Source organism: Terrapene carolina, unplaced genomic scaffold (genome assembly GCF_002925995.2).
Source record: "Terrapene carolina triunguis isolate 2854851 unplaced genomic scaffold, T_m_triunguis-2.0 Scaffold238, whole genome shotgun sequence".
Taxonomy (NCBI): Eukaryota; Metazoa; Chordata; order Testudines; family Emydidae; genus Terrapene; species Terrapene triunguis.
In genome coordinates this window covers 7,506,986-7,520,654 of record NW_020664589.1, presented here as the reverse complement: position 1 = coordinate 7,520,654, position 13,669 = coordinate 7,506,986, and the positions used below count along the sequence as shown (strand labels likewise).

Genomic DNA, 13,669 nt, shown 5'->3' with positions numbered 1-13,669 from the left:
CCCCGGCTCTGGGTTCGGTCCCCGTCCCCCTGCCCCAGCCGGGCCGGGACCAGTGGTATTGGGCCGGTCCCCCTCCCCCGGCTCTGGGTTCGGTCCCCGTCCCCCTGCCCCAGCCGGGCCGGTACCGGTGGTATTGGGCCGGTCCCCCTCCCCCGGCTCTGGGTTCGGTCCCCTGCCCCAGCCGGGCCGGTCCCGGTGGTATTGGGCCGGTCCCCCTCCCCCGGCTCTGGGTTCGGTCCCCTGCCCCAGCTGGGCCGGTCCCGGTGGTATTGGGCCGGTCCCGGTGGTATTGGGCCGGTCCCCCTCCCCCGGCTCTGGGTTCGGTCCCCTGCCCCAGCCGGGCCGGTACCGGTGGTATTGGGCCGGTCCCGCTCCCCGGGGCAGCACTCCACGAAGCCGCAGTAGAAGCTGGGGTAGGAGAGGTAGCCGGTGAGCACCGAGGCCGCCCCGATGGCGATGCTCAGGCTGATGGGCTCCAGCGCGGCCGAGCCCGGCACCAGGAGCCAGAGCAGCCCCAGCTGCAGCTGCATGGCGGCTTCAGCTGGCCGGCCCCGTCCGCGAGGGAGGCAGCGGCTCGCCGCCAGGGCCCGGTAGAAACTACAACTCCCGACGGCCCCTGCGCCGTGCCCAGCACTTCCGCCACGCGTAGCGCTCCGCCGCCATCTTTGGGAGGGCGGGAGTTAGATTCCCATTGCTTGGAAAGTGTGGGAGGGAGCGTTCGGACGACAGCTGTTTCCGCCCCGCACGCACACGCTTCCTCCTGCCATCTTTGTGAGGGGCGGATGCAGGAAATTGCTTGGGAGGGACAGGGACACATGTTCTGCCCAGCCCAAGCCTAGGTGAGGCGGTGCGCTGGCTTCTGGCTCCCTTCAGGAGCCTGCTTTCCCCTGGTGGTTTCCCATCCTCCCTGGAGGGGGTGGGGGTGCATATTACAGCCTGTTTTCCTCACAGCTCGGGGGGGGGGGGGGCTGGTGACCCCACACCTGGGGGAGCAAGAGACCAGTTGAAAAGCTCGTCGCCATCTGTGACGCCAGCAAGAATGTTTTCTCCTCACGATGCAACGTGATGACGCCAGAGTAAAATGTTATCATCACAATCCCCAGCCTCCCACAAAGGTTCCCATGATGGCAGAGTCGCACCCTTTCTCTGATCCCACAGGCATTCTCCTGCATATGTGTCTATCACAGCTAGGGTGACTAGATGTCCTGATTTTATAGCAACAGTCCCGATTTTTGGGTCTTTTTCTTATATAGGCTCCTATTACCCCACCCACTGTCCCGATTTTTCACATTTGCTGTCTGGTCTCCCTATTCACAGCCCAGAAGATACCTTCCTTTGCATGTAAAGTGTCAGTGCTGATACCTTTCCCCATCATGCACTGGAATAGTTTGAACCTGTCTGAACAGTGCTTCTCTCTTATTTGTTTACCATTACAGTTTGAAAGCTACACGTCTGCAGCAGCAGCAGAGTGCCCTGTGCCAACACCCGCAGATGGGAGAGGTAAATCATTGCAGACTATTACAAAAGAGAGTAAACAGTGAACCAGCCGGGGTAAATACACAAGGGACTGCCAAAACCGCACTAAATCCTACAACCACCAAGAGAAAAGAGCCTGAAGGAACATTTCATTTTAAAATTCCAGCCGTCGCAAGTACAGTTGTTTGAGGATGGGGGTGACATTATTGTGTTTATTTGTACAGTTAAGAAAGCAAGTAGCTTCTGGTGAACTGACAGTTTGGAAGACAATAGAAAAGAGAGTTATAATAGACAAGGTGAGTGAAGGTGGAAGCATGGATGAGGATTTCAGCAGAAGTGAAGTTGAGTCACTATTGTGCACAGATCACTAGCCCCAGTCACCTTTGGTGTATGTTTAAGAACTCTGGGGCTCATTCTGATCTCATTTAGCTAGATCCAAGTCCCACTGAAATCAGCAAAAAGACTCCCCTTGGTTTAATTGGAAATTCACATTGGTGTAAATCAGAAGTTACTCCATTTAAATCAGTTGAGTGTAAAAGGGTGTGAGATTAGAATCAGGCTTTCCATTTCCTCCCCTTTACTAAGTTTCATTTTGTATTTTTTGCTTCCTCTGTTTTATTTCTGCAAGTTTTAATGGGTGTCAAACTGTCCAAATGAAGTGGCTTCTGCATTTTTCAACTGTACATTTCCTCTTGGCAGACAAGTCTTTATGTAACCTCGGGGTTTGCTTTTTTGTCCTGCCTTCTTTTCAGTTCCATCAGAGTCATATTTCTTGTGCTAAAAATACTTTCTTTGTTGGTGGTTTGTCAGGGAGGAGTTACAGGGAAATTATCAAGTGTTAATCCAGGGAAAAAATGTAGGTGGTGTAAAAAGTAATTTTTCAAAACCTGACACTGACAGAAACCTTTCATGATTTGTTTGACTCAATATAAAAAAGCGTTTATTGTTTGGATTCAAACATTTCCCTAGTGTGTTTGCAACCAAAACATTGCAACAAGAGGTTAGAAAATTAAACTGACATGCACCAAAAGCATAACTGACTAATATATCTTCATTATACCATCTGAGTGAATTGTAGGAAGGAAACACTCTGTGTAATTGGTGCATGTACATTTAAGGATCTAAGCTGATGGGTATTTTGGCAGATATCAATAAACTCATCTTCTTCCCCTCCCTTATCCTGCCCCAAGAATTTCCCTGACAGGATCCTTAAAAATATTTTAATAAAATGTTAGGGAAGATTTCAAAAAGCTTAGAAGTGTGTAGGGGCTTATTTGGGCTCCAAGCTTTTTAGAGCATCATTCTAAACCGTAGCACCTCTGGCCTATTCTCTAGCAAACCTCTGTCCATAACCAGAGTTTTCTAGATTTGCTGTTAAAATCAAAAGCTCACACAATCATCATTAATAGAGACTGGTGAGGAATTAAGTGGGCAAGCAAACCTGATTCAGTAGTTCTGTATATTGGGTCCCTTTTCTTCTGTTGCTTTTGTTTTTCCTTTGTTCATATCCCTGGAAAAACAAGGCAGGCATATCTGCCCTGCCTACTCTGTACTGCCTTCTTCTGGTCTCAATAGGGGAGGTTTATCAAGAATCCAGAGAGATAGTTAAGAATAAATACCATATTAATTTTATTTTACTTACAGCAGCATGTTTTGAAGGTAGGGAAAGGATGTACTATATTATGCTGAGATGAGAAAGTTATCTTCTCTCTCCAGTCCCAGTGTACCACGGGCTTTAGATATATTAAAGGGAAGTTCCCTGCCCCAACAAGCTTACAGTCTGAGAAGATACTGGTGGGAGAAGGAGAAAGAGACTTGCTTTCTTTTCCTCCTTGTCCTTGAGCACTTGGCCTTTCTAGGTATCCAGGTTCACCTTTGAGGCCACAGTTTTGCAACCTTTGCTAGAGTAAATTCTATCTTCACTGGGATAGTCGGACATTGCTAAGGCAATCTTTATGATGAGGTCTTCATCTTCTTGGTGGCCTTGGTAGCGCAGCTCCTCTTGGATGCACTCTTTCACATGTTTATATTCCAGGGGCAAGAAAGGGATGAAATAATCTACCAGGTTCTTCTGGATCAGCTTGCTATTCCAAAAACCACCTGGGGGGGGGGGGGGGGAGAAGGGAAGAGAGAGGTATGTCTGTCCGTGCATAGCTGGAATGACCACATGTCACCGCAATGTTTTATTCTTCTACAAAGCCTGCTATCTGGGGATCTGAAAGCACTCTACAAACACTATTTGACCTATGTGGGGAGGTTTACAATTGAGTTCTTTAAAATAATTATGTTTCAGGAATATATTGCTAAGTACCAGTACTGCATGGGTCATTCCACAGAGAACTGGGGCTGGACAATACACATGGGATCCCATGGACCTCACGAGCTCAGAAGTACTCACTGTTCCTGTTATTGAAAATCTCGGCAGATAGCATAGACTGCAGGTCCGTCAGGGGAATTTCTTCTCTTCCCTTCTGCCTCCTCCAATGATCGAGCGCCACCTCTGTTATCTTATCCCCTCCTGCGTTACTGTTAGGAGAGAAATGAACTGGATCATCAGAATGACCCTCAGCAAAGTATTATCTCAGGAACAACGCAAAGGGCCAGATTGTACCCCCTAGATCCATGCATGGAAGGAGCCCTCAGTGGGTGGGTATGATGACTTGGGGAATCTATGCACAACTTATGAATTCTGTTCAATATTATGGACTCTCAATATGTATCTTTCTATATGTATCCATCAGAAGAAGAAATGGAAAGAACAGTGAAGCAGTTACAAATGGGAAAGCTGTAAGAATAGACAATATAAAGTTGAGCTGCTAAAAGCCAGTCGGACAAGTGCTGTCAAACCATTAGGAAAAATATATAAGAAGGTATTGGAGAAAGAGAAGGTACCGGAGGAGTGGCTAACGGCAACATTTCTACCAGTCCTGAAGGAAGGAGATCCTCTCACTCTGAATAATTGTAGAGGTATAAGTTCTTCTGACTGACATGAGAGTTGGACAGATTCAGTTACCACATATGGACAGTCTCTTCTCGGTGACCAAGGAGAGCGTGTACAGCGAGGCACCCAAACCCAGGCAATCAAACTGTAGCCTGGTGAAAGCCTATTAGCACCTGCTTCTCCCTTTGCCCTTGCTGACTCTGTTGGGTCACAGTTACTCACTAACCATTGGATTTCCTTACTTCAGGAAGAGGAAGATGGCCTTGCCGTAGGAGACGCCATTGATAGCCTCGCGATCACTGAGGTACGGCATGATGGAGTCAATCAGACCATGCGGCATCTGGTCCATTTCAGAGAAAATGAAAAGCGACCTCGGACAGACGCTAACATTCCCTCGAATCCAATTCTGCAGCTGCTCCTGTGGGGACGGGCAAGATGGTCGGTGAGCAGGGGGAGCTGGAAATCAAGATTGGAGCTGGATTATTTTTTCGTGGGGGATTCCACCGGTGCTCTAGCTCGGAGGGACTATTAATGTAATGCTAGTGATACGTAAAGGTAATCAAATCTCACGTGTTAGAGTCTCCCATTGTGTGTCGGCGAGGTATTTGTCTGGATATTGACTTCCATGAAACATTAGGTTTAACTGTTGCCGGAAGGTCTAATCCTGAACTCATTAAAGTCAATGGGAGCTTTGGTTCAATAGGGCCGGGGGGTGGGGCAGAAATACTGAAAAAGATGGACCAATAATCTGATGTGATGTGGTAAATTCTATGTCTCTGTACATGAGGCCTATAGATTCCTTGAGCTATAGTTCGCTGAAAGAATATAGTCAGATAGAATAGGTTTCAAATTTGACCTACTTCCTAAATGTTATAATCTAGTGACGAATGTTTAAATCCTCTTAAAAAGTCCAGTGTTTATGTAGGACCTACAGTAATAAATTTGGGGCAAACTGTGTGGCTAAAGCAAGAACTGGCTTGGACCTCAGTTCAAACATTGAACCAACCCAAGTTGGAAAGGTTCAACACGTTTGGCGAACTTTGTATAATTTTTCACTCCCCTCTGCATGGTCTGGTTATGCCCACGGTGGGAGCAGAGATGTTGAAATTCCCTGGGCAGTGTTATTCACACACACCCCCATATGTGATCTGCATGCAGGATTATTGACCTATCCACCTCATTAGGAGAGTAGAGTCACAAAGGAAGTACCTTATACTGCTTTATATGTTCAGCGTGTGGGAAATGCAAGACTGCGTCATACTGATGAACGAACCTCCTCCTTGCTTCATGACGCTGGTACAGGTTCTGTGCAATGATCTTGCTGACAAAGGACTTGCCAGTGCCAGTCCAGCCATGGAAGGACATCACCAGGGGCTTCCTGGGCTGTTTGTCTCTGGAGTACGCGCTCAGTGCTTTCAGAACCACCTGGGTGGCGAGGTGCTGTCCAAAGACTTTCTGTTCCAAAGCCATCTGCAGGGCTGGAGGCATGATGGGAGGTCAGTGTCAGGAAGCACTTCATTGACCCTCCCTCCCCATGCTACTGCTGAGCCGCAGATGGGGAGAACATTCCCAGTTAGCATTATCATGGGGCCATTTCCCTGTGTAATGGGAGCTGTAGGCACTGAGCTGCTCCCTGTATCTGGCCGTCAGCGGCTGTTAATGGGAGCCAAGCGCTTGCACAGGATACCTGGAGACTCCCGATAGGACTATCACTGGAGCTGGTGCCTCATACACGGCCCTGGGATGTGATCCTGTGGTTCTGGGGGGATGTGCTTGTTGAAATTCCTGGATCCTCTTTAACCACCTTGGTGGCATATAAGGTACCTAATAGGTGAGGTAAGACGTCTCCCTTGCTCCCCCCCTGTTCTCAAAGAAGAGCTGACATTTCAGTGGCAAAAAGCACTTCAAGGAACACTGCCTATAGGCGGAGGAAATCTGTGTACCTTGAAGTAAATGGATCTATGCTAGTTTTCACCAGCAAAGGATCTGGCTCAGAATCTGCAGCATAGTCCTGCAGGGAAAGGGTTAATTAAAGGCCTGGTGTTACTGGTGCTGAAAACACAAGAAAGGGGATTTCCTAGGCTGCTAGGCTCATGGTTTATGGAAAGTTTCCAACAGGCCATTTATTGATCCTCTCGGTTTCCACTTCTCGGCACTGATGCCCCGAAGGCAGGGCGAGAACTGCTGCTCAACTTCCTCTTTGAGGAAGCTGCTTGCTTCACAGAAATGAGAGGCGGCAGGGCTCAGAGGCAGGGCGGGCTAGTGGAGAAAGCCCGGGACTCTGAACCTAGCAGTCCTGAGTTGTTATCCGACCCCTAGCCCTGACTCGTGCGTCTAACATTCTCACCAGTGATGTTGGGTTCTGTGCAGGGGGGGCCAGGGCCCCACCGCTTTTTACAAGTGACAGGGGCGAGGGGGTGGAGAGGAGCAAGCAGGGGGCGGGGTCTTGGGGGGAGAGGCAGTGCGAGACTGGGGCCTTGGGGGAAGGGACAGGGCATCAGGGAAAAGTGGCGGCACGGGGGGCAAGCACGGTTCAGGCACCGCTGCCCCCCCCCCCCCACACACAAACTTTTAGGAAGTTTCTGCCACTCCCGGTTGTGCGGTGTTTGAGTGCTCAACTGGAAGCAGGGGCATTGGGAGGATTAATTAGCTCACGGCCTTAAATTCACTCCTGGATTATGCCAGCATAAAGCAGGGGATTCCTGGCAAGGGAAAAGTCCATCAAGGAAAAGCTGTTGTGACATGAGGCATCTGCAACCTCTTCTCTGCCAGCGAAGACCCGTGGAATGGGAAGAGGGGCATGGCCAGGATGGCTGGGGCATGCAGTAAGGTCCATTCCCTGGCCAGTCTCTGCCAGGTTGAGCCCTGCCCTGGTGGGAAGGAAAGCTGACCTCTCCCATCAGAACCGCTGCCTGAAAAGGCAGCCTGCACTTCCCCAGTTAGAATCCCTTCCCCCAGAATGCAATAGCATTCCCGAGGTCAGCAGGGCCCTTGGATTCCTCCGCCCGCGTCATCGCTTGCTGCTGCGATTACCTGGGATGTCCAGGGTGTCCTTCATATTGCAGCATTCCAGGAAGCGGCACTTGAGCCAGGAGGCAGGGGAGAAGAGCTGCCACATGACCGCGGCCCCGCAGAAAGCAAGTGAGGTGGTGATGGGCTCCAGAGCTGACACCAAAGTGGGCACCAGAGCGAAGAATCCAGCCATGTTCAGAAGCTTCATGGCAGGAGCTGAATGCCAGCCTGGCTCGGTGAAAGCAAAAGGGAAAGCATCAGAACATGACTTCCTGATGTGTTTCTGCAATCTCAGGATGTTCTGAGAGCTGGAGGCTAGTTCCCGTTAGCCTGGATAAGCCACTGATGCAATAACAAGAGTTGAGTCATCATCACATTATTATATTTGGTGTTAGTCTAAGGGCAAAGTCCCATCCTGAGCCGGGTTATGTCCCTGTTGGGGGGGCGGGAGGGGGCGCAAGCTTCTTCGGCCCACTCCTTCATGCTCCCATGCAGCAGCTGAACAGGATCCCAGCCTTGAGATTTCTAGAGGGAGCTGCTAGTGTGTTTGCTGCCAAGCCTCAAGACCCTGCACGTTTGGGGCTTGATCCCATGAGGTGCTGAGCTCCTTGAATCCCACTGACTTCTGCAGGAGTGGAGGGCACTCAGCACCTTGCAGGACTGAACCTTTTGCCAGCAGATACCAGGGTGGAGAGCATCTTGTTCCTTTTTAAAGTAAAGCCCTCTACAGAGCAGGTTCCATTGACAGCGCTGCCCTGGCAAGGTGTCTCAGGATCGTTCTGGGCAGCTCCAGTCCCCATGCCCTGCACGGCTTGGTCGATTGGAGAGGCTATGCAAAGTCCCAGATGAGGAACAGGATGTGTGTAGGCTCGAAAACGAATTCATCCTCTGGACAAACATTTGAAATAATTTTCTCTGCAATGACCAGTAAAGGTGTTCTGAAAATGATTTTGCCCCTGTGGAAAAATTTCAGGTTTAGTTAAAAAAAATCAAATACCGTTTTTTTTTTTTAAACAATCTCTCCCCCTCCCCCCCCGCCCCAATATTATTGACAGAAGTGGTTTCTTTCGGTTTTGACTAAATCTTATTTTTCAATGAAAAAAGCTTTTAATTGGAAAAATTCCAGCCAGCTTTATTTATCCGTCAAGACTTGTGTTAAAGATTTGGTGTCTCCCTTTCACCCGCTGATGGCTGGGGATGCTCGCCTGCAATGGGGTGTCCATCCCACACAGGACTCGAAGGGGTTAAGCTAGTCATGCAGGCCTAGGAACTCCACAGGCTGCACCTGGAGGAAGAGCCAGGGAGCAGGGACTTGACTGCAAGCAGGTTCAGCTGTGCAGGAAGAGGTGGGGCTTATACAGACAGGGGCTGCTGCTGGGAAAGGGGCAGTCACTCCCTGGGAAGAGGGAGGAGTGTTTGGAGTTGGTATATCACAACAGGGGGGAACCAGGAAAGGTAGGAAACAGTCCAGAGAAAGACCAGTGAGGGCTGGGAGAGTAGAGCCCAGAACTGCCAGGTGGAGGGTCCCTGGACTGGAACCTGGAGTAGATGGCAGGCCTGGATTTCTCTACCCACCGTGGGGGAAGTGGCACTGATGGGGCAGTGAACTGGAAGACTTTGGGGGACTGTACCATGTAAGGGGGGAGAACGTTGAGTGACCTGGCCAGAGGGCTGAGTCATGAAGAGGATGCTACGGTGCTTGGCGTGAGAGAGGAGCTGCAAATGTGTGACCACGTGCGACCATGGAAAGGGGTGTGACCTCGAGAGCTAATCCCCAGAGTGACCAGGAGGAGGTGCCAGAGAAGCAGTGAGTGGTGCACCCCGTGACATAGCCTTTTTACTGCCCTGTAGGGGCTGACGGTCAGGGAGGAGATCAGTAGAAAAGGAGAGGGGAAGAGAGATAAGAGCAGGAGGAAGAGAGAGGCAACAGACCAAGGGGAGAAATAGAAATGGTGAGGGGATAAAAAGGAGGAGGAGGATAGAAAGGGGAAGAGAGATAAAATGGAGACCTGAGCCAACAAGGGGAAGATGGGTACAGCCATTCCTTTGATTTCCTGTACTGATGTGACGGGTGCTAGGTGCTCCGAGGAGCAAGGCAACAAGAGGCAGACAGAAAAACCTGTGGGGGGCAGGCTGGCCTAGTGGAGACCTGGATCGGGCCCCCAAGATCCAGCTTGTGTTCCTGACTCTGCCACTGCTCTACTGTGTGATCTTGGGCAAGTCACTTCGCCTGTCTCAGGGGATAATGATACTGACCTCCTAGGTAAAGTGCTTTGAGACCTTGGATGAAAATCACTCTAAGAGCTGGGTATCATCATTGCTGAAAAGGACACTGCCAGGAACTTGGAGAGGAGTGTTCACTGCAACATGGGTGGATAAGTAGGCATGGTGCATGTGTCCTGGAGAAACAATTAACAGGCAGGAGTTTGTGAGGGTAATGGCACCAAAAAATAACCAGAGAACTAAGGATGGATATGAAAAAAAACAAATAGCAAGCCCCAGTTTTAAGCTTTCTTTTTCAATAACCAGATCCATAACCCACTGGAGTCAACAGGAATCTTTCGAGCTTGTGCTTGTGATTTTCTCCAAGAAAGCTCATCGATCATCTGGAAGTTTTTATTGACTAGCCCCAATGTTCATAGTCCCTGAATGCTTTGTACATTGGCTAAGTAGGGTATTCCAGTGCCCTAATTGCTTTGTAACCTAGCCCAAACTACCTGTTATCTGTGCTCCTGCTGACCGGTACAAGCCAGGGTCCATGCGGTGGATCTGTTAATGCTTGAATTGTCAAATATTTATCAGACTCCACTTCTTTCAGTCACACTCAGCTGGAACTCCATTGGCCAATGAGCACCTTTCAGCACCTGGGGTGGTGGGTTTGGATTATTACTGTCCTTCAGCACCCTGGACAGCTCCCCTTCTTTTGCACATCTCCAGGTTTCCAATTAACACATTTGAAAGGGGAGTTCAGAATCTTGGCCCAGGGAGGAGACCCTCCCTCCACAGCAATGTGAGACCCAAAGGCATATGACTCAGACTGCGGCAAGCTTCTCCTCTGTACTTGTGTTTTGTCCCACGGAAGAGTGAGCATTTAACATACATATTTGGTGAGACCTCATCTCCTTCATGCTCGACCTCCTAAGAAATATATCTTTCTCCCAGTCACCGGACTCTAGGCTCTATTGGTGAAACAAGGTAAGAGTTGCTTTAGATACAATGGAATATGGCCTAATTTGGTCTAATTCTCCATTACCATGCACACTTGTATAGTCACAAAAGTGGTGCATGTGCTATCGTTCTCCTTTAATAGCATGATACACTCACTCGGCGCTGGTGTAAATGAATAAACAAGGTGCAGAGCAATGGAGAATCAGAGCCCTGGCCTCTAAACTGTGCCCCCTGCCTCCTCAAGGGAGTACAATATGATTAAGCTGAAAATCTCTTTATTAATGATATGAACATATAGTAATCGGTGTTTAACTGATATGTTTCCATATGTGCTCCTCAGTCCCACTGATTTACAAGTGGGGTTAGAGGTGAAAATGGACTGCAGTTAGGGAGGCTAGACTGGGTCAGTGTAGTTATTAAAGTTATATGGTGTGACAGCATCGAGCCAGATGGCTACAGGAGAGTGATAGAAGGCAGATTAATTAGACCCAGGTTAAGCAGGTGCTTTTTCCCCTGGGTAAGGTAACGGGCAGTTCCAGAACAATCAGGAACTTGCTGGAACAAATTAAGGCAGACAAGCTAATTAGGACACCTGGACCCAATTAAGAAACTGCTAGAATCAATTAAGGCAGACTAATCAGGGCATCTGGTTTAAAAAGGACCTCACTTCAGTCAGTGAGGGGCGCATGTGAAGAGCTGGGAGTAAGAGGCACAAGAAGCTGAGAGTGAGTAGGTGTACTGCTGGAGGACTGTGAAGTACAAGCATTACCAGACCTCAGGAGGAAGGTCCTGTGGTGAGGATAAAGAAGGTGTTGGGAGGAGGCCATGGGGAAGTAGCCCAGGGTGTTGTAGCTGTCACGCAGCTGTTACAGGAGACATCATAGACAGCTGCAATCCACAGGGCCCTGGGCTGGAACCCGGAGTAGAGGGCGGGCCCGGATTCCCCCCCATCCCCTCACCTCCCTTTTTGATATAAGAGGAGTTGATCTGGACTTGTGGGTCCCACCAGAGGGGAAGGTCTCTAGCCTGTCCCCCAACCCATTAGGTGGGCCAGCAGAGACTGTGGGGATTGTTCTCCTCCTTTTCCCAATGCTGGCCAGTGATGAGGTTAGCCAAGTGAACGGCAGGTTTGTGCCACTAACAAAAGGAGCCAAACTGAGGACTGCCATGAACCTCTGAGGCGAGCAAATCTGCCAGAAAGCACAGAACCCACCAAGGCAGAGGAGGAACTTTATCACAATGGAGAGAGAGTAACAGAGGTACTTTATTATGTACTTTATTACAGTAATGGCCAGAGGCCCCACTCAAGACTGGGGTTCCATTGGTCTAAGTGCTGTACAAATACACAGTAAGAGCACAGTAAGCACTTGCCCCAAAGAGCTTACAATCAAAAGTTTGTTACTTTGCCTTTATTAATCCACACATGACTCTGGGAAAGGCAGCCTGGCCCAGTCGGTAGAGCCCTAGATTGGTACCACGAAACCTGGGTTCTGTTCCTGGCTCTGCCACTGGCTTCCTGGCTCTGCCACTGGCTTTCTGGATGACCTCAGACAGGTCACTTTGCCTTTGTGTGCCCTCCATTTCCACATCTATACAATGGAAATAATGATACTGACCTTTGTAAAGTGCTTTGAGATGAAAAGTGCAAATTATTATTATTTATTATATTGCAGATCAGCTACAAGCTTCTACATCAGTTGGGGGGGGGGGGAATAAGACATAAAAAAGAGATTCAAGATTCCACTTTCAGAGTGTCTCCCATCCATAGAGCTTTAAAAAACACTTATCAGCTTATCCTCACGGTGCACCTCTGAGGTAGACAAGTGTTGTTATTTCTATTTTAAAGATGGGGAAACTGAAGTACAGGAGTACTGTTTCCAGATTCCCAGCTTTAATTTGTGCACCACATGATCCTCAGCTTGGTAACAAAGTTAAGATCCAAAAGGGCATAGTTAATATCATTGTCAGGAGAAGAACTCACAAAGGAACTTTCCCACCCATTAGCAGGCAAAGCTCAATGAGAGAAAATCCATCTGATCATTTTTCACACCCTAGGCCTCATTCTCCGCTGCCCTGCACCTCGAGGTGTCAATTATACCTGTGCAAAGTGAGTGTGAAGTGGCTGTGAAATGCTACCAATTCAGGATGGTTGCATTTCACACCCACTTTGCACAGGTATGTCAATGAGTGCACATGTTGCAAGGCAGAAGAGAGGATCAGGCTGTAGCTCATCTCTGTGTGACGGGTTAGATCACAGAAACCCCCTTGGGTTTGTCAACTGATGTGCCAAGACTACTTCTGCCCCTGCTTTCCCTGTCAGCCTGGGACTCCAGCACCCTGTCTTGTTGAGCCAGACACGCCAGTCTACTCCAACACAGACCCAGGGTCTGAACCACGTGCCCCAAAGCTGCAGACTTAACTGAAAGCAACTTACAGAAGTGTTCCTGTCTTTAACACTCAGATACCCAATTCCCAATGGGGTCCAAACCCCAAATAAATCCATTTTATCCTGTATAAAGCTTATACAGGGTAAACTCATAAATTGTTCGCCCTCTATAACACTGATGGAGAGATATGCACAGCAGTTTGCCCCCCTCAACCCCCCAGGTATTAATACATACTCTGGGTTAATTAATAAGTAAAAAGTGATTTTATTAAATACAGAAAGTAGGATTTAAGTGGTTCCAAGTAGTAACAGAACAAAGTGAATTACCAAGTAAAATAAAATAAAACATGCAAGTCTAAGCCTAGTACAGTAATAAAACTGAATACAGATAAAATCTCGCCCTCAGAGATGTTTCAATAAGTTTCTTTCACAGCCTGGGCGCCGTCCTAGTCTGGGCACAATCCTTTCTCCTGGTACAGCCCTTGTTCTAGCTCAGGTAGTAGCTAGGGGATTTCTCATGACTGCAGCCCCCTTTGTTCTGTTCCACCCACTTATATATCTTTGGCACAAGGCGGGAATCTTTTGTCTCTCTGGGTCCCGTCCCCCCCCACACACACACTTCTAAATGGAAAAGCACCAGGTTAAAGATGGATTCCAGTTCAGGTGACATGATCACATGTCACTAT

At 48.8% G+C, this 13,669-nt stretch overlaps 3 protein-coding genes across 3 annotated transcripts in view; 1 reads left to right on the top strand and 2 right to left on the bottom strand.

The window, feature by feature from the left end:
- LOC112102017 (torsin-1A) overlaps nt 1–574 on the bottom strand; it is a 7,018-nt gene extending 6,444 nt beyond the window's left edge. Inside the window, exon 1 of the mRNA XM_024193018.3 lies at nt 350–574. Within this exon, the coding sequence (XP_024048786.2) occupies nt 350–530 (181 nt within the window). The 5' untranslated portion in view covers nt 531–574. The remainder of the gene's footprint in view (nt 1–349) is intronic.
- Nucleotides 1–4,655, top strand: part of LOC112102016 (torsin-1A-like) — a 22,551-nt gene extending 17,896 nt beyond the window's left edge. The window contains exons 5-6 of the transcript XR_003370067.2: nt 1,437–1,500; nt 4,218–4,655. The gene's annotated coding sequence lies outside the window, so the exon portion shown is untranslated. The remainder of the gene's footprint in view (nt 1–1,436; nt 1,501–4,217) is intronic.
- LOC112101957 (torsin-1A-like) lies at nt 2,802–7,637 on the bottom strand. Its single transcript, XM_024192906.1, has 5 exons — nt 7,451–7,637; nt 5,627–5,895; nt 4,660–4,835; nt 3,875–4,002; nt 2,802–3,576 (listed from the first exon to the last, which is right to left on the bottom strand). The coding sequence occupies exons 1-5, from the start codon at nt 7,635–7,637 to the stop codon at nt 3,332–3,334; spliced, it is 1,005 nt and encodes a 334-aa protein (XP_024048674.1). The 3' UTR covers nt 2,802–3,331.
- Between the last annotated feature and the right edge of the window lie 6,032 nt (nt 7,638–13,669).

Coding starts and splice junctions, on each gene's coding strand:
- LOC112101957 (XM_024192906.1), bottom strand. CDS start 7,637: ATGAAGCTTCTGAACATGGCTGGATTCTTCGCTCTGGTGCCCACTTTG. Junction 4,836..5,626: donor AACATATAAAGCAGTATAAG/GTACTTCCTTTG, acceptor CCGTCCCCACAG/GAGCAGCTGCAGAATTGGAT. Junction 3,577..3,874: donor GATTTTCAATAACAGGAACA/GTGAGTACTTCT, acceptor CCCCCCCCCCAG/GTGGTTTTTGGAATAGCAAG.